Here is a 27,853-nt window from a genome sequence, read left to right as displayed (position 1 = left end):
CGATCGAAACAATACCGCGATGTGAGTGAGGATTCCGCTTCGATCGTCGAACTGGAAATGTTCGGAACCGGAGCGCGAAGATTACATCCGAGCCCGATGGCGGAAAAAACCAATCTGAAGATGGAGCCGAAGCCCACGCACAATACGATCCAAAGGAGGAGTCACCGACCTCGTGACTTCCAAAGACTTTCCAAGAGGAAAAACAAACTGCAAACATCCGGGCCCAACACCAGATGGCGATCTATGCAAAAGTGTGTAATCTGCAGCTCATATGCCTCGAACATATCATTACACAAGTAGTAACTTGTGTATCTGAAATAGACACGTTAGTGATAGATTCATTATCTTAGAATAGATACCCCATCAATACCAACCCCGGTGGTGGGTCTGCGAACAGATTACACCAGAAAGTCACGGAGCATAGAACAGCCATAGAAGCCGTCTCTCCGGACCGGACTGTCAAGACAGTAATGCTTGGTAAACGTGTGCAGTGAGGTCCACGTAGCTGCCTGACAAATATCCTGCAAGGAAACGCCGCGTCCCAAGGCAGTAGTGGCTGCAGTGGCCCTGGTAGAATGGGCACACAGCCCCACAGGAGGCTCCTTCTTAGCCAAGGAGTAACATGCTTTGATGCACATAACGACCTACCGAGAGATGGTCCGTTTGTGCACAGCCCAACCTTTTTTGGCGCCCAAGTAGCCAACAAAGAGCTGGTCATTCACCCGGGACTGCTGTGTACGCTTCAGATAGAATGTGAGCACACGTTTTGGGTCCAGACGGTGGAGCCTCTCCTCCTCCCTTGAAGGATGCGGAGACGGAAAGAAGGTAGGCAAAGTGATGGTCTGCCCGATGTGGAAGGGTGTGACAACCTTTGGCAAAAAAGAAGGACGGGTCCTTAACACCACCTTGTCCGGATGCACAGAAAGGAAAGGAGGTTTGGAAGAAAGAGCCTGGAGCTCACTCACTCTCCTGGCAGATGTAATAGTTACCAGGAAAGCCTTCTTAAGAGTAAGAAGACGCAAAGGACAGGTATGAAAGGGCTCGAAAGGAGCGCGCATCAGATAGGTCAAAACAAGATTCAAGTTCCATTGAGGCATGATGAACGGCACAGGAGGAAACATGTGCGAAATGCCTTTCAGGAAACGGTTAACAACCGGGGACTTAAAAGAAGGCTGATCTGGAAGCCTCAGAAAGGCGGAGATGGCCGAAAGATAACCTTTGATAGTGCCCAGAGCAGAGCCCTGCTGGTCCAAGGAGAGAAGAAACAAAAGGACCTCAGAAAGAGGGGCAGAAAGGGGATCCACAGACTTTGCTGTGCACCATGCCACAAACTTGTTCCACCGGCAGGCGTATACCGTCTTAGTGGAGGGACGCCTGGCTCCCAGAATGACATCACAGACTTCGGGAGGAAGATCGAAAGCTGTCAACTGTCGCCGCTCAATCTCCACGCATGGAGGTGGAGGCTGGGCAGGTTCGGGTGGAGGACCGTCCCCTGCTGCTGCGACAGAAGATCCTCCCGAAGAGGCAGACGGATCGGGGGATCGATCGCCATGCTGAGTAGCTCGGGATACCAGTATCTTCGATCCCAATCCGGAGCCACAAGGATGACTTGGGCCCGGTCGCGCCGAATCTTCTTCAGCACTCTGGGCAGAAGTGGTATAGGCGTTAAGGTGTACAACAGACCGCAACTTCACTCGCGACGAAAAGCGTCACAGAGCGAGTGCCGCCTTGGAAATTCCAACGTGCAGAACTGATGACATTGCGCATTCTCTTCGGTGGCTAATAGATCTAACCAAGGCTCTCCCCACGGCAGAAAGAGACCTTGCGCCACGCCAGAGTTCAGACACCATTCGTGATCCATCAAGCACCGGCGGCTGAGTTTGTCCGCCCTGGCGTTCAGGGAACCTGCTAGGTGTTGAACCACCAAGGTAATGCCGTGATGTTCCAGCCATGTCCAGAGGCACAGAGCCTCCTGACATAGGGTCCACGACCCCACCCCGCCCTGCTTGTTGGAATACCACATGGCGGTGGTGTTGTCCGTGAACACCTGCACTACACTTCCCGGATAGAGGGAAGGAATGCCTTCAGTGCAAGTCGAATCGCCCGAAGCTCCAACAGATTGATATGGAGCCGGGACTCTGCCGGAGACCAGAGGCCTCTGATCTCTGCCTCTCCCAAGTGGCCACCCCATCCCAGGAGGGACGCATCAGTCACCACTGTGTGCTCCGGTTGGGGAAGGGAGAGGGACCTGCCATTGGCCCAATCGCGATTTGTGAGCCACCACTGCAATTGTCTTGCAGTGTTCTCCGAGATCTGGATATGATCGCACAGGTTGCCCTGATGCTGCGCCCACTGGAACTTCAGGTCCCACTGCAGAGCCCACATATGCTATCTGGCATGTTGCACTAGCAGAATGCAGGAGGCCACCAGGCCCAGGAGCCGGAGGGTCATCCTGACTGAAACCCAGGACAGAGGCTGAAAGATCGGAATCATAGCCTGAATATCCCGGACTCGCTGCTCGGGAGAATAAACCTGAAACAGCGTCGAAACCAGAACCGCTCCGACGAAGGGGAGCTTCTGAGAGGGACTCAGGTGTGACTTTGGCACGTTGATGGAGAACCGCAGCAAATGCAGGAGATCGGCCGTAGTCTGAAAGTGGTTGACGACTGCCTGGGGCGAGCCCGCCTTCAACAACCAGTCATCGAGGTAAAGGAAGACTGACACCCCCAACCTGCGCAGATGAGCTGCGACCACTGGCATCACCTTCGTGAACACCCGAGGGGCGCTGGTAAGGTTGAAGGGGAACACGGCAAACTGAAAATGCTACTGGCCTACCGTGAACCGTAGGTAATGCCAGTGAGCCAGCAGGACGGGGATGTGAAAATATGCATCCTGCAAGTCCAACGCTACCATCCTGTCTCCAGGGTCGAGGGCAGCCAGGACCTGAGCCAGAGTCAGCATTCTGAACTTCTCCTTCCGGAGGAAGCGATTGACGTTCCGGAGGTCCAAGATGGGGCGCAGGCCCCCTTTGTCCTTCTTTGGGACCAGAAAGTAGTGGGAATAACAACCACTCCCTACATCCGGCCCAGGAACGCACTCGATGGCCCCCCCAAGAGGGCCATGACTTCCTGCTGGAATAGTACCAAGTGATCACCCAACATGCGATGGCACCGAGGTGGCATGGCTGGAGGGGAGGACTGAAAGGGAAGAGAGTAACCTCTGCAGATGATCTGCAACACCCACTTGCCTGATGTGATATCGCGCCAGTGGGGGAGGTGGTGGCAGATCCTGCCACCCACCGGCATGGGGTGCTTCCCAAAGCTCGGATTAAGAAGGTTTGGAGGTAGAAGCAGCGGGGGCAGAGGTGGACTGACCCCCACGCTGATTCCCAGACCCATCCCTGCGGAAGCCGCGTCCGTGGCCCGCTGAGGCTGGTTCTGCACAGGCTTGCTGAAGGAACGGTGGTGGGGAGATACCTTTTAACCCTAACAAGGGTATCCAGGAATACAATTATTATGAGGCTATCCCGTAGCTGGTTTTTCACTTTCCATCTGTACTTATCATTTCCGGGATCCTTTTCCTTTTCTGAGTGTTTGTATTGTCTTCCCCACCCTATTGCTCCACCTAGAACGTTGGTCTGCGCAGAGGTGTCGTAGCAGCCCTATGATGAAGCATACTATCAAGGAACAATGTCTCAACTGGTCAATCATGTTAGGAGAACTATTTAACACAGAGAAATTGTAAAGGGTTTTGCCCAAATTATAAAATAATGTTATGATGATTAATGTTTTGTAAATATTGTGCCAGACTCTTATTGTTAACTTAATTTTGCGCCGCTTCACGTTGCTTTTGCACCCTTGTGCCACTGCGCCGTCTTCACCCATCACTTCACCTCCAGTGTTCACACGGTTGTTATGGTTACTGTAATTAAGTTTTTTGTACTTCTAATTATAAATAACAACCTGCTTTTTTCAATCCGGTCTCCCTTGCCCTGTTTGTTCCGATTAATTTCTCTGTATTAAATGGTTCTCCTAACATGATTGACCAGTTGAGACATTGTTCCTTGATAGTATAAATTGCCCGATCTCAATTGGGTTAACGGGATAACTCCTGTTGTGTTTTGCCTATGATGAAGCATGCCTCAATTCGTTGAGGGGGAGGGAAGTTTTTACAAAGCATTGCACTTTGCTACACTTTGTATTTCTTCTCTAAAAATAATTGTATAATCCTTTCTTCTTTATGTGTGATAAGGTCTAAATGCTGTATTTGTAGGAGGTGACGTAGTTCCCTTAAACACTGGTTGGAGAAATTGTGAGAAAAAATATTAGAAAACCGATGAGAAAAAAGGAAATCTGCATTTGCCTGTGCAAAAAGAAAGGAACTGGCATCCGTGCGAAGGGGTGCGACTTATAAATGGTTCTGTTCCTCACTTCAAGACAGAAAAAAGTCAACGTGAAACCACACTGTGCCACTTACTGGCGTGTGGGAGCACTGCTTTGTAAACGTTTCTGGATCCCGTCTGGAGCCTGGGGATAGTCTAAAGGAAAGGAAACTGCAGTTAGAAGTATCTATTAGAAGCCTATGGTTAGCAGCCAATAAGTGTTTTCTTGCCCAAAAAATCTTAGTGTAATGAGCACTGTGAGGAAATGGGGTGTATTATATAGTGTGGTTGTCTGACCTCATCGTTTAACTCTTTAGGTCCAGTAGGTTTCGTCTGTAAAACCCACAGCTTAACCCTGGGTGGCGTGCCACTGAGCAGCAAGGCTTACTAAGAAGAAAGTGTTGAGTATTTAAATAGCCCCCAAACCAATTGAAGACAAAATAGACACGACTCAAGAAATCCAACACCAATTTATAACAAGCATTGGCATAGCCAATAGGTCTCGCCTTTGGGACCTTATAAGTGTTTAGCCATGCAACAGTTGCATAACTAAATACTTATAAGGTCCCAAAAGCGAGACCTATTGGCTATGCAAAGCGGCCGCGAAAGGGAAAGTAATCGCGGTAAAGCACGGCGCGCGCGCCCGCACACATGCACTGTAGCTCTAGGCTGACCTGGTAGCACTTTTTGAAGCCCTCTCAATAAGTCTCGCCAGACCAGCGCATGCGCAGGGTCAGGCCAGACCTAAAAATAGACTGAATTTTTATAAGATTTGACACTAGAACCGAATAGATCTACCAGAGGGTTCTGAAGATATAGATTTTACAAGCAAAAATAAATCAATGCAATTTCGCTAAACCGCAATCAAGCCTTTGCAAAGTCAACAAATTGGGCACTTGAAAACTTTCTCAAACAAAATTTAAGTACGTGTCAATGCTGTCGGTGAGAAGTACTTGGGGTGACCAACTCTGGCAAGGAGCTAGTCAGGGGGACCAGCAAGGTCCTCAAAAACAGTTATCTTCATAGAAGCAGCAGTCCTTCAGCAGTTCCAGGCACTTTATCTGCGTTGAAATGGATTCCTATGGAGTGGTCTTGATGCAAGGGATTTAGAATGCTGAAGATGCTCGAAGGATCCTGTGGTTGCAATTCGGTTGACAGGGGTCTTCCTGCACAGATTCTTCGGTCCACAAAAATGGTGCAGGGGTCCTAGTTGTATGGTTGAAGTCCCACAAAGTCCTCTCCACCATGGCTGAAGTCCAGTTGCCTGTTGTCACAGGCCAATCTTTGCTGGGTCGATAACTTTCCTACTGAGGGTCCCAGCAACTCCCCAGCAACACTTCGGGGCTACGTTAACTAGGGTGCAACTCTGCATCAGGTCTTGGTCCTTGTTGCTGCATGGAAGGGTGGTAGCGGCTTGAAGACTTTGGGCTATTAACTTGACCCAGGAGGATTCTTCAGCTGTTGTGTCCCTGTGCTGCAAACAGGAGGCCAGTCCTCGTTGGTGCAGCCTCTCTTTGCGGATCCCTCGGTGCTGGAGAGCAGTCCTCCTTCAGCACTTCTTCCAAGTCAGTCGATATTTGAGGCCTCAGTGCCAGGGGCGTCACATTAATCCTTGGAAAAGGCCCTCAGGGAAGGATGCAGTTGATAGCCAATGGGCTACCAGGCTCCCTCCCACCTGGTGACTACTTCTTGTGGAGTGTGGCATCTAGATATCCCAGGATGCACTATTCTGCCCACTCCCAAGATGGTGAGACCTCCCTCTTGGTATACATACCTCACTAGCCCACCTTCGGGGTGTGGCTTCCTCAGGACTACACACCCTGGGGACACGGATTTGGCAACTGGTTTCCCCTCTCTGTCTTCAGTGCCAGTCTGTCTACCTCAACATTGGAGCAACCCTCCCACCCGATGCTACACATCTGCCCTTCAAATGCGGCTTCCCCTTTGGAGCCTGCCTTTAGGGGCTAACTCCCAAGTGGCTGCCTGCAGGAGGGAGATGACATCTCCCTGACCGAAACCCCTTATTGTTCTCCTTATTGAGTTTTGTTAGCATGTCTCTCCTGGAGTTCAGAAGTCTACCTGGGGGAGCAGGCTCCATGTGCACCTGGGAAGGCACAGGAGTTTTAAAGGCAACAATGTAGCAGCTTTGCTAAAGGTGCACACTGCAAAAAATTACATTAATTTTGACTTGAGATACAAGCCGGGTTATTTGATACCTTGGAGTACCTACTTTGGTCACACCGTTCAAGAGTTAGCACAGTTGAGGGTATTAGAGTGTAGTAAACCTGTACTCAACAATTGAGTGACCAAACCTTTACAAAGCAACTACGGCAGTTCTGTGTGTTTCACTGCCAGGACATGCAAAGCACATGTCTTGCCAGGGTTATGTGTTGCACCCAGCCTTAAGGGCTTGCTTGGTAGGTGTGCCAGAGGGGTGACTTACAGACATGTACAGGGACAATGGTGCCTTTGCCATTGTTTTCAAAGGCAAAATCAGGCTAGTAGTGCACAACTGCTCTACCAGTCTGCAGTACTGACTGGGGGACCGGTCTTACTTATGGGGCCTACAGGATGGCACAACCAGTGCTGCAGGCCTGGGGTACCCCTCTAACTCACATGCCATGTGTACAAGGGCACAATTTACTAGGGACTTAATAGTAAGCTAGCCATTTCAAACTGGGTATAGCCAATTTGACAAACTTTAGGTCAAGGCACTTGCACCGAGCTCTGGTTAACATGCCACAGCGCACTTTGAGTCGAAAAACCAGCAGCATCAGTCGAAAAACTTGGGGTGACCATACAAAAAGAGGCATTTCCTTCCAAGAATTGTTGCTGTAGGAATGTGCCCCTTCTTGACATAGTCACCCACCCTTTTTGCCCTTGTACTGATGCTTTTCGACTGAAAATGCCGTGGGTCCCTGCTAACCAGGGCCGAGGTGCCAGTGCAATTTCCTTTCAAACAACTAAAATGTTCAATTGTAACCAAATTGACGAGGACTTTAGCACCCTTTTAAGTCCCTAGTAAATGGTAGCCCCATACAAGAACTGCATGCAGTCTGCCATTGTAAGACGCGTGAAATGGTGCAAAACATTATGAGAACATGACATGGCACACTCCTTGTGTGCCTTGCCCATTGCACATACAATATTTAAGTCACCCCTTACAGCAGGCCTTAGATAAATATTCCAGGGTGCATTATAGTACGTGTGAGGACCCATCTGCATGAGGAGATAGGCCCCTGTGATGTCTAGTTCCATTCCTAGATATCACAAGTGATCAGGCAGCCATATTAAGGACATGTGCTGGGCACTGGTCATTACAAGTTACCCAGCTACATGACGGCTGCACTAAAAGCAATGGTGTTTGATATCAAACACCTTGTCTTAATAAATCCACACTGACGCCAGGCTGGAGTTATTATGACATGCACCCAGAGGGCATCTTATAGGTACCCCCCTGAAACCTGGCAGTAGTTTAGTGTGTTGGCTGACTGGACTCTTCCAGCCTGCCATCACAGACAAGTTTCGAACCCCCTGTTAAGGACAGCAAATGCTCTCAGAGGTCAGGAACAATACATGTTCCGCAGGAAGATGATCACACCTCCTCCAGCAGGATGCTAGGGAATTAGCATACCAAGGCCAGAGGCTTCAAAGCCTCTGCTGCCTTTGATATGCAACCCCAGCTTCCTCCAGACCTGGAGAATGCTACCCCCTGCCCTGGGGTCAATTTGGCACCAGAGTAGGTGGGACGATTAGCAAGTCAGGAGACGTGCGCACTATCAGGCTAGGCCCACCCCTAAGGTGGGCCACCTGAAGTGGACACTTGAGGAAGGGTTTCACCATCTTGATTTTGGTAGAACTAGGAACTCTGGGTCATGTTTATTCCCACTTTCCCTATGATGTGGCCATATAGATGGTGTAATCACCCCAGTGGTAGGTACATCATAGGCTACTACCTTACACTCCACTTTACACCTCCTAAATTCAGTATTAAAGTGGGCCCCTGACACCAGGAACTCAGGTTTGTCTACCTTGGAACAGAAAATGGACAAAGAAGAGCCAACAACTCAAGAACTGTGGAGCAGCACCGAAAGTGGCGCCAAACCCTGCATGGCTGCTGCTCTCCGAACAATTGCAAGAAACGACTCGTCCTGCCACCGAACAGCCTCCCCAAACTCTTGGAGGACTGTCCAGTACTTTGCCAACCAAGCAGCACCTCCCTTGAGGTGGAGAACCCATCTCCCTGCATCTAAAGGCACCGACCGCATCTGCCCGGTTCACCGTTTTGCTTACCATTGGGTCTACCCAGGGAGCAACTCACCAAGAGGAGCTCATCGAGAGTTCAGGAGGTCAGCCCTATTACTTCACCATGTTTTGAGATGTTGAGCCTTCCCGAAGCCTCCTTGCACCAATACCCGGGGTACCGGAGTCCTTCCAAACACCAAGGCTTGTTGTGTGTCCAGCCCGAACATCCCTGACGCCTTCACTGAACTGCTGACTGGGGAAATAAGGATATTCAAGGTCATCACTGAGAGTGGCCCTGCAGTCTAGTTTTCTCTCCTCCTTCAGGTCGCACAAATCAAGTGGGAGCCTTCGACTCAACAACCCACCAGACAAAACCCCTCTTTACCCGAGCCCATCGGGTCCATGTAGACAACTGTCTCTTTGTGCCCCAGAGACCCTCAAGAGCCGAGCCTCACTTTGGTTTCTACTGGTCTGGTCCTCCCGTCATCCTTTTTTTCTTTTTGCAGGTAGTTCTCCATTGACTTTACTAGGTAGCGCTCAAGACTACCAACGCGACAAGCACCTCTGAACCCGGACTCACCAGGACCAAGAATATTTCTCCCATAGGATAAAATTACTGTGTTCGAGGCTCATACCTCAAAACCATTACTTGACTGTACTTTTCTAATACTACAAAAATCCATAATTCTGAAAGTACTTACTTGATTCTGATGATCTTTGGTGCCTAAAATTTGTATTATTTTTCTAAATTGGATTTGAGTTTTTTCTTGAATACGTGTCTCATTTTTTGATGTTGTGCATACAACAGATGCTTAATACTACCCTCTGATAAGAAGAAGCTGATCGATCACACTACCCTAAATAGAGCAAAAGGTCATCTATACTTTGTTCATGGTGTGCCCTTACCTTGGCAGTACCACATAAAAAGCCAGCTTCCTACAATCTCACAATTACCAATGCTTTACAGGTATACTTAAGTCCCATACCACAGACAGCTTATATCAACAATAGTACAGTTGTAATGGGACATGGTGTAAAATTAACAATTACAAATATGACAAAGAAAAATACCTGTCCGCCAAAGAACAGTATCATAGAAAAAAGAAAACTCCATCTCCGTGTGATGCTCCAGGGAAGCCCAGCCTCTTGGTGCAGTTACGTATATATAAGAAACGTAGAGTGGCACATGTACAGTAAGGAAGGACTGAGCAGAATCCCGCACCTGTAAAAAAACAGATGACGTTAAAAGCAGGCCATTGTGACTATACATTTATATATGAAGGGGTGCACAGTTTCACAAATATTGCAGAGCTGCAGTGAAAGGAAAGCTATCCGCTTGAGCTAGCTGCTTTGAGGTGAAAATACATAAATAAGGGTTATTATGAACATGCAAGTCAATTAAGAAACATTTCTCCCCATCGCGTAAGTACTGTGGTGTCTGTGGTTATCTTTTGGCTTCCTATATCAGTTTCTGGGTGGAGTCCGCTGATTCACCACATTGTTGTTTCTTGTGGAAATCTTTCGGTTCCCCATGTCTGCTACTTAGTGGACCACATTGACTGACTACAGAGGTGAAGATCCTTATCTCTCATTCCGTGTGAATCAAATAGAAAAATTGCTCTGGTATCTCGTTGATATCCTTGAATTCCCCGGCTTTGTTATACTGTGGACTTGCAAATTCACTACAACCGTACTGTTGCAAAGTTAACCTGTGCCATGGGCCCCCTCATTATTTTGCTCACTGGTACGGAGGTAATGGACTCTGACTGGTCCTGTGCTCTGCTTGACCAGGGCCAGTGCAATGCAGAAAACACAATTAGAATACAGTGAAAACACCTAAATACACCAGGGAACACTATGTGTTAGGATACCCCTATTGGCATAACCTCCCCTATAAGGCCCTGGTACACAAGAGGGCAGGGGGATTAAAACTACCTTTAAGTCCCTAGTATATAATTGGGCATGGCAGTTTAGAGGCCAGCAATCCTTTCTGCACTTGCATGTATGCACTGCTAAGGCCAGTTTAAAAGCAGCCCTGTGTAGCAGGACTGTTTTTAACATGTAGATTGTGCCCAAACTCGAATTTGGTGTTTGGGGCACCTATAAACTACAATATTTGTCACATTAGGTACCCCCAGGGACCTATTCTGAGCCCTATATTGTGTTAGTGGTATTATTGCCAGTGGTAGATGCATATTTACCACTACTAATGATCCACTTACCAACAGGTATATTTAGGATAATTTGGGGTTCTCCATCACTGTTTCTTGGTGTCACCATTAAGATTCACTACTTTGTTGTCTATCGTTATTCTTTGGTTGAATCTTTATAGTTTCTGAATCAAGCAACCCACTATGGTGGTCTCCGGTTATCTTTGGAACCACTTTGACTGATCCTTCAAGGACCCAGCCTGGTTTTTTAATATCAACAAACCCAGTTGCCAGAAGATGCCAATTTGATAAAGTAGTTCTGATCAGTATATGCACGTGCCACACTCTTCCTCACACGACTCTCAGCTGCATGCCAAGTTTAAGCTTTGCAACAAGTTTGCTTCAACAAGACTAGAGCACATATGCAAGCCTAATGATCATCATCAGAAGTCTCTCCGCAGAGAATAATGTAAAAACAACTGTCTACCAACCATGAAAAAGAGAGTAGGTACTTATTCAACCACCCAGAAAGCCGTCTGAGCATTTTTTAAGATGCTAGAAATTGCTAAATTGCTATTAAAAAATGAGGCGCATGGCTCATTAAATTCTATTGGTTGGGCAGGGGTTGCTCCAGTTCCTGGAGGTGCGGAGCTGACCCAGGCGCAGGTTCCGTAGAACGAGACCAAGAATGCTGAGGCTCCTCCATCCTGTTGGCCGACAGACGGGGAGAAGTTGAAGCACAAATTAACTTCTTGTGCTATTTGTGGATCTTACCGGAATATCCAGATGGCTTAGAGTGGGACGAAAAAGGACTTGGAACTCCTGGAGCGACACCCGGACCTTCCTCTCGACCAGGTCCTCTGAGGATGTAAGCGCTGTGGTGTCACCTGCCGGGCAGCAAATATCTAAGGACTGCTCCTAAAAAGGCTGCACAGACATGGTCAAGCATGCCATGACTTCTAGTCGTGGTTGCACTCCAGACACCAGAGAAACAAATTTCAGGTCCATCATCGACATGGCACGATGATAGGCGCCACACAGCTTGAACCCTTTCTAGACAAAGTACCTACACACCAAAAAAGAGGGTCCACAAAATGTTGAAAAATCCTGTCAGAAAGTGACAGAGGGTAGCTCTCTTCACGGATAAGTACCTTCCTGGCATGGAAAGAAAGAACTGATGTCAGCGCGCCGAAGTGGCGCCTATATAGGGGACGCGGACATCACTTCCGGCACGGATGACGGTGCGCGGAGCCGACCGACGCCACATACCGGCGCGCAGGGGTATTGCGCGAAGAAAAATCTGGATCCTGTCTGACACCTAGGAAATTCAAAGGTAAGGAATCTGCAGCTAGATGTCTCTATTGGATAATAAAGACACAAGTGGTCTCTAAGGAGCTGGTGTAGCTTTCCACTTTCACAGCGAATAATCAAAGCTTTCATTCCATACGTTCGGACAATCCCTTACCAACAATTTTTTAAAAATATTTCTTCGAGAAATTATCTTATTTGAAAATATAACCAAATTGTGTCTCAGATTTTTTGCAAAAAATTATTCAAAAACAAGCTGCTCCTAAGAGTGACTCGGCGCAGTGAAAGTAACAGTGTGAACATAAAAGTGCGCTACTGCTATACAGAATGCAAATATATACATGTGGCTGACAAGGCTAAATGGATATTTTAAACAGCACTCAAATTATAAACAGTCAACAGAACAGTACTACTTGTTGACTATTTGAGACAAAAATTCAGATTTAGACAAGGATCATCATCAGGACAGAGGTATATATACAGGAGACACCTGAGAATATTAGAATAATGGAGCAATATAATATGTGAACATTGCATGAATATAGAATATAGTGTGTGCATACTCTAGTGCCATACCAGAGGTTTGTGACAAAGAATTGCACATTCAGAGGTGGTATTGATGGTCTTAGTTAAACATTATCATGGCTTGTAAGCTTAAAGGAAGCAAAACCCTATATAACCTAGACTCTGAAGGTGGTCTGATTATAATTTACAGGGGCTCACCCGTTGGGGTAACATACAGTGTCAGTGAAGTTAAAATGGAGCTTCTTATTAGTGGTAATAGTGCTGATGAAGCATCATGGCTGACATCTGAATTGGCAACCTGAAAGGAAGCACATTCTGATCAATGCCCTACACATTTTGGCATTGCAAGAGGTCTGTTTACAATTTTCAGGGACTCACCAGTTTGAGTAATCAACAAATATTGTCATGAGTTAAGTGAGATCAGAATGAAACGTTTTAGTGGTGATCTAGCACAGACAATGTATCCACAGTGGCAGATTCTGTAGGAAAAATTCTAAGTTTAACTATAAGTAATGAGCATCAAATGCAATTTGTTATTACTTGCAACTCACCAATGACGTAAGTGACCAACATTACCATAGTATCTATGCGATTAAAAAGGAGAGATAGTCCCTTTAGTGGAGGTCAATCACGGCATAGTGCATCTGTAAAACACAACAGCAGTATCTGGAACTCTGTTCTCAATTCTACGACTTTGTGAGGAAATAGAAAATAGTAGCAAAAGGCTCATTTACTCGAAAAAACATGATGTGAAACATTGTATCATTCAGATAGTCATTTAGTATGAAAGCCAAATGCTCAACAGTCGAAGCCAATCGATTGAAGGTCTTGGCCAATGCGCAGCAGATTGTAATGCAGCGAATGAAACATCGAGAGATGGTCCACTTCTGCATAGTCTTGCCCTTCTTTAATCCAGCAAAACCCACAAATAGCGATCGTCCACACGAAGTTCTCTGGTACAATCAATGTAAAAGATAAGGGCCCTTTTAGGATTCAGCCTATAGAGTTTCTCCTTAAAAGGGGTGAGGCAGAGTGAAGAAAGTCGGTAGGGTGGTGTTTTGCCTGCCATGAAAAGGAGACACTTTTGGAAGAAAGGAAAGCTTGGGTACTCAAGACTAGCTTGCCTGGTAGAAAGTAGTCTAAGAGGGCTTGCAGCTCACTCACCCACCACTCCGATATTATAGCGCGGAGTGACACTCTCTTGAGGGTAAGAAGCCATGGTGGACAGCTGTGCAGTGATTCAAAAGGAGTATACATAAGGAAGGAGAGGACCAAGTTAAGGTCCCACTGGGGCATGTTAAAGGGAGAGGGTGTATGCAAATGTTACAAACCATTAAAAAAAGCATCACATTGGGTGATTTAAACAAAGAGTGCTGAATCGCAAAAAGGCTGACAGAGCAAGCAGGAACCCTTCAACTGTGCCCAAAGCAAGTCCTTGCTGGACTAGGGCAAACAAAAAATACAACAGTTTGGATAGTTTGGCTTGAAGTGGGTCAATCTGCCAAGTAGCACACCAAACTATAAACTTGCCCGCCAGCAGGCATATACAGAGTTGGTCAAGGGATGCTTGGCTGCCAATATGACATCTACAACCATAGGAGGGAGGTCTAATGCAGTCAGCTGTCGCCACTTAATCTACACGATGAAGATTGCACAAGCCTGGGCGAAGGACACAGCCCTCCTAAAATTTGTGTAGTCTGCTTTATTACCCATGAGGGTATCCAGGCGCTGTCTAAAGGCGAGTACGTGATTTGAACAGAATCACAGGATTTGAGCTGACGCCGAGACTCAAGCCTAGATCCCCAGCTCCGAAGTCATCAGCTCTGGCTGTTTCCCCATATTTTCTGCTGCTGCGACAGAAGATCCTGCTGAGGCAGCAGATTGATTGGAGTATAGATGCTCATGCCCAGGAGTTCTGGAGGCCACACACTCCATGCTCAATCCGGTACCATTAGGATGACTTGGGCCCAGTTGTTCCTGATCTTCTTCAGAACCTGCTGCAAGAGAGGTATTTGCGGAAAGGCGTACAGGAGCCCCGCACTAGGCTGAACGAGTCTCAGAGATTGAGACAGAAAGAGCGAAAGAGAGAGAGAGCAAGAGAGGGGCCTTGGAAACGTAAAAAAGCGAACGTACTGACATTACACATTTTTGGCTGTGGCAAAAAGATCAATCCAAGGTACTCCCCATTTCCGCGATAGACCTTTTGCCACCTCAAGAAGTACCTGGCAATCATGATCTGCTAGACGTCAGCAGCAGATATCATCAGCCCTGGTGTTTAGAGATCCAGCTAGGTGGTGTACCACCAGGAAAATCTACTGGTGTTCCAACCATATCCAGAGGCATACAGCCTCATGACACGTGGTCCATGACCCCACCCTAAACATTTTGTTACATTACTACAAGGCAGTGGTGTTACGATGAGCATCTGCACCAGCCTCCCTTTGATGGACAGCAGGTAGCCCTTCACTGTCAAGTGGATGGTCCGCAGCTCCAGAAGGCTGACCTGGAGCAGAGACTCCATTTCAGACCAGATGCCTCTAACCTTCACCTCTACCAAAGTTGCTGCCTTCTACCAGAAGTGACGCGTCAGTCACCACTGTTAATCTGGCTGAGGTACGGAAAGGGCTCTACTGCTGACCCAGTGGAGGTCCAGATAACACCATTGCAGTTTTTTTACAGTCTCCTCTGAAATCTAGTGATGAGCAGAGAGTTCCCCTTTATGCTGTGCCCACTGGAACTTTAGAGCCTATTGCAGAGCCTACATATGCCCCCTGGCATGCTTGACCCACAGGATGCAGGAGTTCAGCAGTCTCCGAGTCATACTCACTGTGATCCAGGACAGAGTCTGAACCATCAGGACCATAACCCGAATGTCCTGGAATCTCCGTTTCAGCGGGAAGGCAAGACATTGCAGTATTTAGAATATCCCTGGTGAAAGGGAGCATCTGAAGCAGTTAGGTGTGACTTTGGCACATTGATGGTGTACCCCAATGATGTTAAGAGGTTCACTGTAGTCTATAGGTAGGTGACAACTGCCTGGAGCGAGCATGCATTCTGCAGCCAGTCTTCGAGGTAAGAGACGACTGGAACCCCTGGCCTCCGAAGATGTGCTGCAGCCACAGTCATCCATTTTGTGAACACCAGAGTGGCAATGGTGAGCCCACTGAACTGAAAATTCTCCTGCCCCACCGTGAGCAACAGACCGTGACTGTGGGCCTGCAGGACTGGGATGTGGAAATAAGCATCCTGCAGGTCCAACACTACCATATAGTATCCTGGGTCGAGTGCAGACAAGAACTGGACCAGGGTGAGCATCCTGAATGTGTCCTTCCACAAAAAGGTATTGAGAGGGTTAAGGTCTAAAATAGTACAAAGGCCTCCGTCTTCCTTCGGTACCAGAAAGTAGCAGGAATAAGAAACACAGCCTACTTCTGATGCTGGCACCATCTCGATTGCTCCTTTGGGCAGAAGAGCCTGCACTTCCTGCTGCAAAATGGACAGGTAGTCCTCCATCAGCCATTCTGTGGGTGGTGGAAATTGCTGCAGGGTGCCAAGTAATAGTAGGGTATAAGCCTGCTGGACAATCTGGAGGACTCATTTGTCCAACATTATTGCCCACCACCCTGGCAGAACATATCGGCTCCTGCCCCAATAGGATCACTGTGTGCCTCAAAGGGCATGGCGAAGCGATTTGAGGCTGCAGCAGAAGGGCGGGCGGGGGGGGGGGGTGGGGGGGCTTCAGGGGTCAGAAGATTGTCCCTGTTGACCAAGTTGTCTGTCAGCACCACAGCCTCAGCTATGGAACGGCTGTTGGATTTGCTGAGCAGGTTGAACTGATGGCAGGACTGGTTGCCCTTACCACAGCCACGGAAGCAGCCAAACTGCTTGTGCGGCTGAGGTGGCAAATGGACAAGACCAACAAGCAATCTTTAGCCCTACTAAGCCTGTGGATCTCACCCAGGCGTGCCTCCTGATAGGTACACTGGTACCAATTGCCCTGCCTAAGCAATGTGGTGTATCTGATAAATAGGAAACGGTAAATTTAGCTGTTTCTCAGCCATCCTGGATAGTCTGAATGAGGACAGGTGCAAGTCTTCAGGAATCCCAGGTAAGATGGAATGCAAAAGGCATGGGTACAACGCTCTAAAAGAAAGTGGACACTAACAGAGCACAGTGGCAAACTTGTGGAAGAAAACATGTGCTCCCCAAAAGGTTTCAATGCACACCGATGCCCTGTCCGGTGGTGTAGTATTGAATACATATGGGTAGACCTTGGTTGCGGAGGCCTGCACGGCTAGGCTCTCGGGTGTGAGGTGCAGAGTCAAAAATTCTGGATAACCGAGTTGTGCTTTCTGTCTGTTGACTGGAGGTCTTGAACGGGGTTTTGCCCAAGCCCGAGAAGAGTGTCTGTGACAGTTTCATTAATCAGAAGCAATGGCTCTGTATTTGTTTGCCCACGCTGAATCATCACCTTCATAGTTGGTAACTGGAGGCCAAGATCTTGGGCTGCCCTTTGCAAAACTACTGAAAAAAGATGCTCAGTTCCGTGGAAGTGCTTGGGGGTGAAACTAACCCAGTGTCTGGCAAAAAGTCCAGATCATTGGCATCCTAAAGGTCCTCAAACCAATTGTCGTAGGCATTGTTTGGGCAAATTAATCCCCAGCATCATAAGAAAACTTAGGGGGTAGCCTCAGTCAATCGTTGCCTACTCAGAGTTGGAAAGTCCAATAGGGTGCACTTTGTCATCTGGCATCAGTGTTGATGCTCCATGATCTTGCATGGGTCGTGGCACCGGGATTGGAGTGGGCAACAAAGCAGATGTAGAACCCCTAGTGGATCCAGCAGACACAGAGGTTGGACCCGCAGGCAGAGTGCCAGATGGAGGTTCTTGCTGTTCTTTAAGGCCTAAGGGTGCACCAGAGGGAGCTGGTAGAGTACAAAAGAGCTGAATGATGGCTTCATGAAATTGTTCGATTTGCTACAGTGTCACTGACAGGCCAGGAAATTTGGGTTTCTTTGGACAAGGGTTGTAATCCGCTCTAAAGAGGAACAGCTTCTGGAGCAAGACTGAGAGGCACTTTAATGCCCTTGCGCCTTCTCTGGAGTTCAAGAGTGGCGGGGCTGGGCCGAGTACCACTTTTTAGGTGTTCTTTCTTTGACTTCCATAAAGACTTTGACTACGAAGATTATCAGCCATGGAAACAACTCTGGGAGCAGGAATGGGAACTTCCCTTCGACCAGGAATGACGTGTACCCTTTCGTTGTTTGGTGACAGAGCTTTGCCCCACGGTCCTGAATAGCCTTGGGATTCATCAAAACGCAGTCACTGCAGGCCTTGGAGTTGTGTTCCGACCCCAGGAACCACAGCCAAACCTGAGGGGGATTGATCAGACATGTGCTTACGACATTCCTTACAAGGTTTAAAACCTGAAATCTTGGGAGGTGACATTTTTCCCCTCGCACACTGGATTTTTCAACAATTTGTAAAAAAATAAGGGTCTTGTGAAGAGATGAATTGTAGCTTTAGATCTGCGTCTGATGAAACAAATATGAAGGAAGTGATGTCAGCACACATGAGTGGTGCATGTATGTGGTTTGGCGCATCAATTCCGGAGAGGAGTGAGGTTGGCGCGGGCTGTACGATTCCACCTATCTGCACACAGAGGTGTTGCTGAAAAAGGTGAGGCATCTGTGTTTAGAAGAACCAATCAGAAGAGCCTGTACTTCTTGCTGCAAGACGGACATTTGATCCTTCCTCTGACATCCTGATGGTGCTGAAAGTGTGGCGGGGTAAAAAGAAATGCAGCGGCATAGCCCCGATTGACAATGTGGAGCACCCACTTGTCTGACGTGATGACTTGACGCCCTTGGAGGAGATGCTGAACCCTGCCTCAGCAGAGTGGCTGTGTGCCACAAATGAAACACTAATGAGTTTGTGGCAGAAGGAGAGGGAGATGGAGCTGCCCATTGTCCATGTTGCCCTGAGCATTGTCCTAGTGTCCCTTGGCCACAAAAGGACTGGAAGACTTGTTGGGCTGGCAGGGGGGCTGATGTTGGCAGTATGGGAAACACGTACCGTAGCCTCAAAGGGGCAGACAGGCCCAAGAGGGGTGTTGTGGCCCAATTTTCCCTAAAACGTCTCAGGGCTGAGTCCGTCTGCTCACCAAAAAGGCGAGAACCACTCAACAGCATGTCCATTAGGGATGACTAGACATCCCCTGAGAAGACCGTAGACCTCGTCCAGGCATGGCACTGAAGGGCTACACTTGTGCCAATCAGTAATGTCTAAGCCAGAGCCTGGGACACATGGACATTGTCCGGAACTGCTGGTATAACTTGGACCAGCGTGTCCCGCAGGGCATGAGAATAGCAGCCTATAAGACAGCTGGCATTTAACATCACAGCAAGGCTCATGTAGGAGAAGATGAGTTTGACAAATAGCTCTATTTAGATTCTAAATCATGTAGGGAAAACATTAGGATTTATCTTCCTGGTAGATGCCTCCATCACCAAGCTCTCTGGAGTGGGGTGTTGTTTAAGAAAGTCAAGGTAGCCTGGTGCTGCTCGATGGCTCTAAGTGTCCTACCAACTGACTGGTGGTCCCGAACATACTTTCATCCAAGTGGGTATCTGTGAAGGCTTCAAACTAGTAGTAATATAGGTTCTATAGATGCTTGACCAAGCTAGAGCACCTCTGTAAAGAACATTAGTGTTCACCGCCATAGAAGGTGGTTGTTAGTCCAGTAGTTCAGCCCCCTCCGTATAATGACAGCGAAGGAGGTGATTTCTTCAGTAGCAGGACCGGGAGGAGAAACAATGTAGATATCTGAAGAAGTATCCAGGCCACTGACATATTGTATTTCCTCATACCAATTGTCCTCATAATATTGGGGAACAAAATCATCCCCTGCATTAAAACGTTATTGTCTGAATCACAGCCTAAAAGAATGAGTAAAGTACAAGCTCTACCACATGGTAAGATCAAGGTATCAGAATCTGAAGGTTTGCCATCTGGCTAAGCTCTGGGTGCATCAAGGCCCCGCCTTGGTCAAGGTCAGGTAAATTCTATTCAGAATGAGAGAACACAATGGGTTGCAAATCCACCTTCAGCGTTGGAATCATCTGCAGTGGTGGCGATGCACAGGGAACTGGCTCATTGGGTGGTTACAGAACAGAAGTACGCATCAGAGTTGACGCTGAACCTAAAATGGGTATGAAGTGCACATACGACATTGAGGGCAAACCCAACAGTGGAAGTTAAACTAGAGACTCCTGCTGACCATCAGGGGCCAAAGGAGGGCCTTCTCTGGAGTTCAACAGTGACGGAAAGGGCTGGTTCTTATGCTTCTTCTTGGACTTCGCCGAAGCCTTTGACCATCACGAAAATCTGCCATGGAAATGACTTCCTTTCGACTGGTCATCTTGTGGAGTCTTGTCATGTTCGGTGACATGAAGCTTCACCTCGTCGTACCATAAGGCCTTTGGATTTATCTGGGCTCATTCGTTTCAGGCCCTGGAATCGTGTTCAGACCCCAGGCAACATAGGCATACCATGTGAGGGTCTTTCACACACATCTGTTTGCGACAGTCCTTGTGAGGCTTAAGCCTTGTTCGCTTAAGAGGAGATATTTTCCCTTGCACACTGGAAAAAGTCTTGAAAGGACTAATGAGTGGTTCTGAATCTGACTGAGAAAGCGCAGAAATAAGGTGATCTCAGAGCACCTGGGTGGTGCTTCTATGCGGCTCAGCTCATCACTTCCAGAGTGAAACGATGCCAGTGAGGAGATGCACGACACAACCTACTGGCATGCCAGAGTACTGCTTTGAAGTTTACAGATCCAGTCTCATGCCTGTGGAATATTCTGTAAGGTGGAGAAACTGCAGTTAGAAGTCTTATTACTGGTCCTTTATGGTCCTTCTTAAAAACTGGCACAAGCAGGTTTCCCTGCTAGCAAATGGAATTTTACAAATTTGGGAAATTTCCTGATGCAAAGATAATAGAAATATGGCTCAAAATTGAATGTTCAATTTAAGAACCAATATATGCACACACAGTCCACAAAGTAGTTTTCCGCCTGGAAATTGTAATTATAATGACATTTAAGATGTTTTACGATGGTGGAATTATAATTGAGCTATTTTGTGTTTATAGCGCTGGGGAGTACATTTGTGAGAAATGCTCGATAGTCCTGAGGAGGGCGACAGGTACTTTTGATGCTGGGAGATCAAAATGTCAATATGTACACTCTGCTGTTCTTTACTGAATCAAGGTGCCTACCAATCGTAATGATCTTGGATTGAAAAGGGATAAGCAACTTTGAAAGCAGAAAGCTCATATATGGATGTCAGGAAGGGACACAAAACTGTTTCTTTTCCTCACCCCATGACAGGGACATCCCTCAAGAAGAGTAAATAAGGTTCATCTTGCACACCTCAAGACAGAGACATATCTCAAGAAGAGCCTGTGTGGCTATGTTCATGTTTCAATTCAAAGCTTCTGGAAGTGCAGAAAAATACAATGCACCTAAAGAAAGACTTATCTTTAGAGGTAGTGCATTCTTGCATATCATGAGGCTAAAGAAGAGAAGGTTTTTTGTTAAAATGTGTCATCAGACACTGAAATCCAAATCTTTCAAGAAATTAGAGCAATATGCATCCACCACTTTGGATTAAGCAGTCTTTAGTTAAGAAACCACATTTTTACTGCTCCGCTTATTATTCTACAAGCAATGCTGAGCAGCAGGGAATTAATCTCCTGCACTCATCCCTGGAGTGGCATGTGGAGAAGGATCGATCTGCCATGCAGTTAGAAGAAACTGCAAGTACCTTTGGCTTCATCTGAATCGTGCTCAAGTGGAAATTATTTAACAAAGCATCTTTAAGTGAGAAATTGTAGTTTATGGGTGAGAGGATCCTAAAGTGTTCAAATTGTAAACATAAACTTAAAATCACAAGAAAAAAAGGAAGCTTTATATGAGAATATGTTGCACAGTTAGAAATATCTTAATCAAGAGTGAAATGCCGGGCAGTGCCAGAAAGCAGGCATGCAAGATAGCCACACACTTTTGAGGCTGGCATGGTCAGAGGCCTCTATCCTTCATCATTCGCAGCCACCCAGCCTGCAGATGCCTCTGAAATAGTGTGAACCAGCATGCTTCATCACTGAGAAAAAAATGGATAGACCGGGGCAAAACACTGAAGCTGGCTGGGCACGCTGACGCCTGTGTCTCTGAGGAGACCGGCCTGGAAGACTGGCGTCGGTGGGGCTGTGCTGCAGAGCAGACCTCCTGGGACTCATACCAGGAGATCCTCTGCCTCTTTGCGCCTACTGATCTGGGTGGTGAGTGTGATCGGGGACCCGGGTACTGGGCGGGCAAGAGGTGAGGAGGAGAGAGTTAGTGGTGCTGTGACATGGCGGGTCTGCCACCAACGATGAGGCCTGCTGCCCTGAGGCCGGGATGGCCCGTATGCGGTGTGTATATCCTGCGGCCTGACACAGCTGGAATCTGCTGCCCCCACTCTTTGGCAGGACAGATCTGAACTCTGGGGCCCGGGGGATCTGGGAGGAAATGGGGTGTATTATATGTTGGGGGTTGAGCGGCCTCACAGTATAATACACTTCCCAACTCCTTTACAACCAGTAGGTTTTGTTTGTCAAACTTTCAGCTCAAACCTTGGTAGCTTTGGCTTTGAGAAGCACTGTTCACACAAAGGAACAAGTGGCAAGTGTAAAGCATTTAAACAGCACCAAAACAACGACAAGACACCTTGGAAATCTAACACCTAAGTTATAAAAATAGATTGTATTTTTCTATATTTTTAGACACCAAAAAGAAAAAGATCCACCAGAGAGTTACAGAGATATAGAATTTAAAAGTCATAGTAAATCAAAGCATTTCACTTATCTGCAAACAAGCATTGGTAAATTCAGTGAATATGACACTAGGAAACTTTTTTCACTAAAAAGTTGACTAAGCTATGATGTGGTCACTTAGAGTCACTTTAGGGCAATCAACTCCAGTAGGGAGTAAGTCAAGAGGAACAGCAAGATCCACAGAAACAGTTACCTAAAGTGTAGAAACAACCCTCAGTCAGTTCCAGGAACTTTTATCTGTTTCAGTGGTTTCCTATGAAAGTGGACTGATGGAAGGGATGAAGGATGCTGAAAATGCACAAAGCATTCTGAGGATGCGATGTGTACGACGGGGGTCTTCCTGCGGCTACTCCTCGGTCCACGAAGGGGGTGAGGCAGTCCTCGTCACAAGGTTGATGTTTTTCAAAGTCCTCTAGGTGCTGGTAGAAATCCAGTCGTCAATAGGCTACCAGTCGCCCAGTATTGTGGTCACAGCCAAATCCTGAGCAAGTTGCACTCTGAAGCCTCTCCCGGGCTCATGAATCTCGGGAGCAACTTTGAGTGTAGGGTTCTGGTCTCTGGTGCAGCACGGCGGCGTTGGCAGCGTTCTGAAGATTCTAGTCTACCAACTTGATCCAGCAGGCTTCTCAGCTGTTGTGGCCCTATGCTGTGAACATGAGATTAGCCAAATGATGCTTGAAGTCTCTTGACTTTAGGAGGGGCTCTGGAGACAACTTCTCCATGAGCGGAAGACAGTTCTGGGTGCCAGGGGTGCCCAATATATGCACAGAAAGTGACCTCAGAGCTGACTCGGTCAGTGGCCAATAGGCTACTAGGTCCCTCCTGAAGACCACTCCCTGGGAAGTGTGGCATCTGGCTATCACAAGATAAGACCATTCTGCCACTCCCAATATGGCAGAACCCCTTCTCTTGGCTTCCAGTGCCACCTAGCCCAACCCGGAGGTGTGGCTACCAAGGAGGCTACACGCCCCTGAAAAATGGTTCGCCAACAGGTTTAAATTCTTCTTCCCATGTGCTAGCTGGTCTGCCTAAACCACAGGGATAACCCTCTTCCAAGTGTTCCACATTTGCTCTTCAAAGGGGGCTTCTTCAGCGTCCTTAATAGAACTGAAGCTTTCTTCACAGTAGCTAGGAAATTCTTCATTTTCTTTCATTATGGGATATGAATTCTGGCACCAGTCATCCACCCTCCACCCGTGACTAAATCAAATATCTGGTGTCTTTCTTTCTGCAATGTTCCTGGTAGAAGAAGCAACATTCAAACTGGGTAACTCCTATTCTCATATATTATAATAGAATTAAAAAAGGAAAAATTATCTTCTGATGAGTCTCTATTGCATCTTTTTTCAGAAAGGAAGCCCTGCAGATTAGGGAGCTTGAGAGGCAAATAGTGGGACCCTTTTTTCTTAGCAAAGCAGTTCACATTAGAAATATCATAAATTAGGATGAGAGAGGGCAAGTCTATTGAGTATTAGTGTTGTAAAAGATTAATTGAATGCCTTACTAGGCTTTCATATTGAAAGAAATGTATTTGAGAATGTAATGTTTCCTGCAATAAGAACAATGGTTATTGTCCAAATTATTGGTTAGTTAAGTCTGTGTACACATGATTAGAAGGTTTTATTAGCTATATGCACCCAAGACAGGTTTTATACACTGAAGAGGGGTAAAATTGAAAAAGAGGGTTATAGGAAAATGGATACTATAGATTTCACCCACCTATAATGTTACTAAAGATGGTTGTAAGATTTTAAGCGTCATATGAATTTTCTCTCCTCATTTTGTTAGATGGTGTGTGTGTATATATATATTAAACACTCCGCAGATGGGCAGCAACAAAGTCCTCGCCACTTCCATTTCATTTTTTCATTTATTCCACTTGTAACGCGCTCGGCTACTCAAGAGTGTCCAGCATACACGGACCATCACGATAAGTGCAATTATTTTATTCTGTGCAGAATGCCGCCATAACGTTTCGGCTCCTCCAAGCCTTGATCACATGACAAAGTGAGCCAATTGAACCACATCTTATAAAGTGACACTGCAAACATTGAAACAGACCATGTGGCTTGAATACCAATGGAAATCAACGACATACTGCAGCATTAAACAGCGATAGAAATTTGTTGGACTTGAAAGATTAACAGTTAATTTTTGTAATGCTAATATGTGGCTATATAAATAAAACCTACTTGTGGTCGCCAGTAGGTAGTCATAGTTAGAACCTTGTTTCTATTCAAAAAGCGTTTTTTATTTTGCCAATATCTTTGGCGTCGCTTGATGAATCTTCGCAAAACGTTTCTAAACGAATGGCGGCTCCGGTCAGCTCCTGTCCTGAAAGTTTCAGGGCGATTCATCAAGCGGGGGACGAGAAAAAAAGGGGGGTCCCAAAACGCGTTTTCCTCATGTTAATTTCCATAGGAAACTTTAGACACAGCTACAGCCCGAACTGCTGAACGGAATGACACTAAAATTGGCAAAAAGGTAGCTCTTGGTTCAGAAAGCGACCTTTTTTTTAAATGGTGTATATCCGTTCAGTAGTTCCTAAGAAATTCTGAAAATACAAATATCGATATCTGAGCACCAAGGAGGGTTTGTAAACCCTCCCGAGCATGTGATTAATTCTGATTCGGTAACCGAGTCACAAGGAACAGGGAAAAAAAAGGGAAAAAACAAGAAAAGGGGGCAGGGTACAGGCACCCTGAATCCCAGGCCCAGAAGCATTTAAAAAAAAAACTAGCAGGACATTTTTTTTTTTAAATGAAGCAGGGGCTCCCGCCTTTTGTTTGTTTTGAGCCCCGGGTGGGCAGATCCCGGGGGCAATCCAGATTTATGACTCCTGTGGTCGAGAAGCTGTAAATCACACCTTTTGCTTACATGCAGCTCCCAGGGGTCACAGTCCAGTCACCCGAACACAGAACCGGGCACCTTTTTATAACACAACGAAATGAGCCACCTTGCAGGGTGCTGGGTGGCCATCTTCGAGGATGTAATTGTGACATCCTACAGATCCCCTGCTCTGCCAAAATCCCCTCTCCGCTTTTCATAGATGATGTCAAGCCAGTCATTAATTGTGGAAAACGCTCAGAGCGTCATTAGATGTCTTCTCGGATTTCCGCCAACCTTGATTTTACATCTACTTTATTTTTTATTATTTTTATTTATTTCAAAGCGCCTGCGATCTTGGCGCGGCTTGGTGTGTCTGTTCTGAAACGTAACTCAGTCAAACGGCTCGAATTTTACGCACATATTTCTGGTACGGAAAATAACTGCATAAAACTCTTCAGATTATAAACTAGTATCGGCTGTTGATCGTAATGTCTAAATGTTGTCCGCTTAAGGCTTTTAGAATTTGCCTGCACATTACAGTTCGGTTAAAAATGACATTTGTCGGTATTTGGAGCGAGAAAGGCTCCTGAATGTCCCAGACGTGTGACCTCTAAAATCACGAAACAGCTGCTGTCATAGAGGTGCTCAGATCAGTACAAAGGGAAATATTCTGTGCGACTGAACAGAAATAATGACTGACTGCCAAGGTAACAAGCATTAAAAATACAATAGGTCTCGCCTTTAATCAAGTTAAAGCCATTTGCTTTGCGATACAATACCATTAGCAAAGCAAATGGCTTTAACTTAATCAAAGGGCGAGACCTATTGCATTTTCAATGCTTGTTTAACTTCTATATTTGCCAATGTCAAAAGCTAGATAAGCCAGCCAAAAAGTTTTGTTCCTTATCCAAAGGAACTTCTTCAGAGCCCATAAACAGTATGCCTGCGCATTACAATGTTCAATCTTTGAAGTATGCAAAGCAGTGCTTGGGGATTACTTCACTCGGGTATCCATGTTGTTGCATGTGTTTCCAGGCGTTACACAGTCCTGTACCATATTTGAGCCTAGGTTTAAATGTATCAGCACATCTTCCCTGGTGTTGGTTTGTTCAATCTAAATAAAGCAAACAGCCTTTCATCACAAACTATAGCATGTTCAGAGTACTTGCAGGCACATTAAATACCCATGCAGCAATTGCAGGTTTCGATTACAAGCACCAACAGCAAGTCACAGCATGTTCAGGCAGCTACTGGCAAGCACAGACATACCCACAAAGCAATCCATGTTCAGCTTACAGCCACCAACAACATGTCACAGCACAGCTCTTCCATGATTTTGACTACATGCAACGACCTTATTTAATCAAGCCTCGTGTGTCCTGGCAGCATAAGTACCTCATCATGCAACATCGTTGTACTCTGACTTCATGAGGATACCGAATCAGAGAATATGTGCAAAGGGTGGCTATGACCTCACCTCTGCCACCTTCACACGTCCTGGATGCATATAGGGACATCCTTCTGCAAACTTTGCACCTCACCTCTGCATTCTTCACATGTCCTTCTGCATCCAACTCCCCAGCCACTTCTTGTGTAGGCTGACTGCATTCAATAACCTACCAATACAATCCTAGTGTGGGCCGCTTGCATGCATGGACTTCGCCTCTACAGACATAACATGTCACAGCTGCTTGCAGGGACCTCACTCTGCAATACTGGCATGATCTAACTGATTCCAGTAACCTCACCATTGAGTTCTTGTGAGTCGGCTGCATCGTTTGACCATGCCAGCGCGATCTTCAAACATTCTTGCGGCATGCAGCGACCCAACCATACAGTCCTCTCAAATTCTGGGTGCATACAGTAACCTAACTACAGAATCTTGTGCTGACATGTTTGGGCCTTACATTTGCAATTTTAGTATGTTCTGGCGGCAGACAGTGATTTCACAGTAGACTCTTTCTACTATAGGCAGAGATCTTACCATGCAATCCCGGCATGTTCTGGCTGTGTGCAGTGGTCTACAAAACCTTGTTTGGGCAAGCTGCATGCAGTGCCCTCTCATCACAGACCTCCTTGGCAGTAATGGACTTGGATCAAGCTTCATTTGACTATCATCTTGATTTCTGTTTGCCCAACAAGGCTCTCTCCAGAAAGCATACTGCTTGATAATATGGGAGGCTCTCGTCCGGCATAGCAGTGTTCACTGACTGTGCTGCAGGGCTGTACATCAGCATGTACCATGGGCACTACAGCATGAAGGCTCAACATGGCACTACACACCATACTTACGAAAGACCTGAACGGTGCTCACGGCGCTGCACTCCCGGCTCTTCAATATGCTTCCTATACAAGAACTGTTGGACACAGCACTATCCACTCTTACCAAAACAGCATTACTGCTCCTCACTGGGATGTGCTCACCGCAGCATTACTGTTGAACCCAGCATAACCCACCGCAATGACTAAACAGGCAGCCACGGCACCCGTGCTTTACTTGTAAAATTAAAAGTAAAGCGCGGGTGTCGCGAGTATACCAAA

At 46.8% G+C, this 27,853-nt stretch overlaps 1 protein-coding gene across 2 annotated transcripts in view; it reads right to left on the bottom strand.

Moving 5' to 3' along the window:
* The window catches only part of FRAS1 (Fraser extracellular matrix complex subunit 1), a 1,553,355-nt gene that overhangs the window by 533,495 nt on the left and 992,007 nt on the right, over positions 1-27,853 (bottom strand). For both annotated transcript variants that reach the window (XM_085640947.1, XM_085640945.1), the window contains exon 20: positions 9,698-9,848. In XM_085640947.1, the coding sequence (XP_085497073.1) occupies positions 9,698-9,848 (151 nt within the window). The remainder of the gene's footprint in view (positions 1-9,697; positions 9,849-27,853) is intronic.

The sequence above is a fragment of the Triturus cristatus genome, chromosome 2_2 (genome assembly GCF_964204655.1).
Source record: "Triturus cristatus chromosome 2_2, aTriCri1.1, whole genome shotgun sequence".
In the NCBI taxonomy this organism is placed as follows: Eukaryota; Metazoa; Chordata; class Amphibia; order Caudata; family Salamandridae; genus Triturus; species Triturus cristatus.
This window is presented reverse-complemented; position numbering and strand designations above follow the sequence as displayed.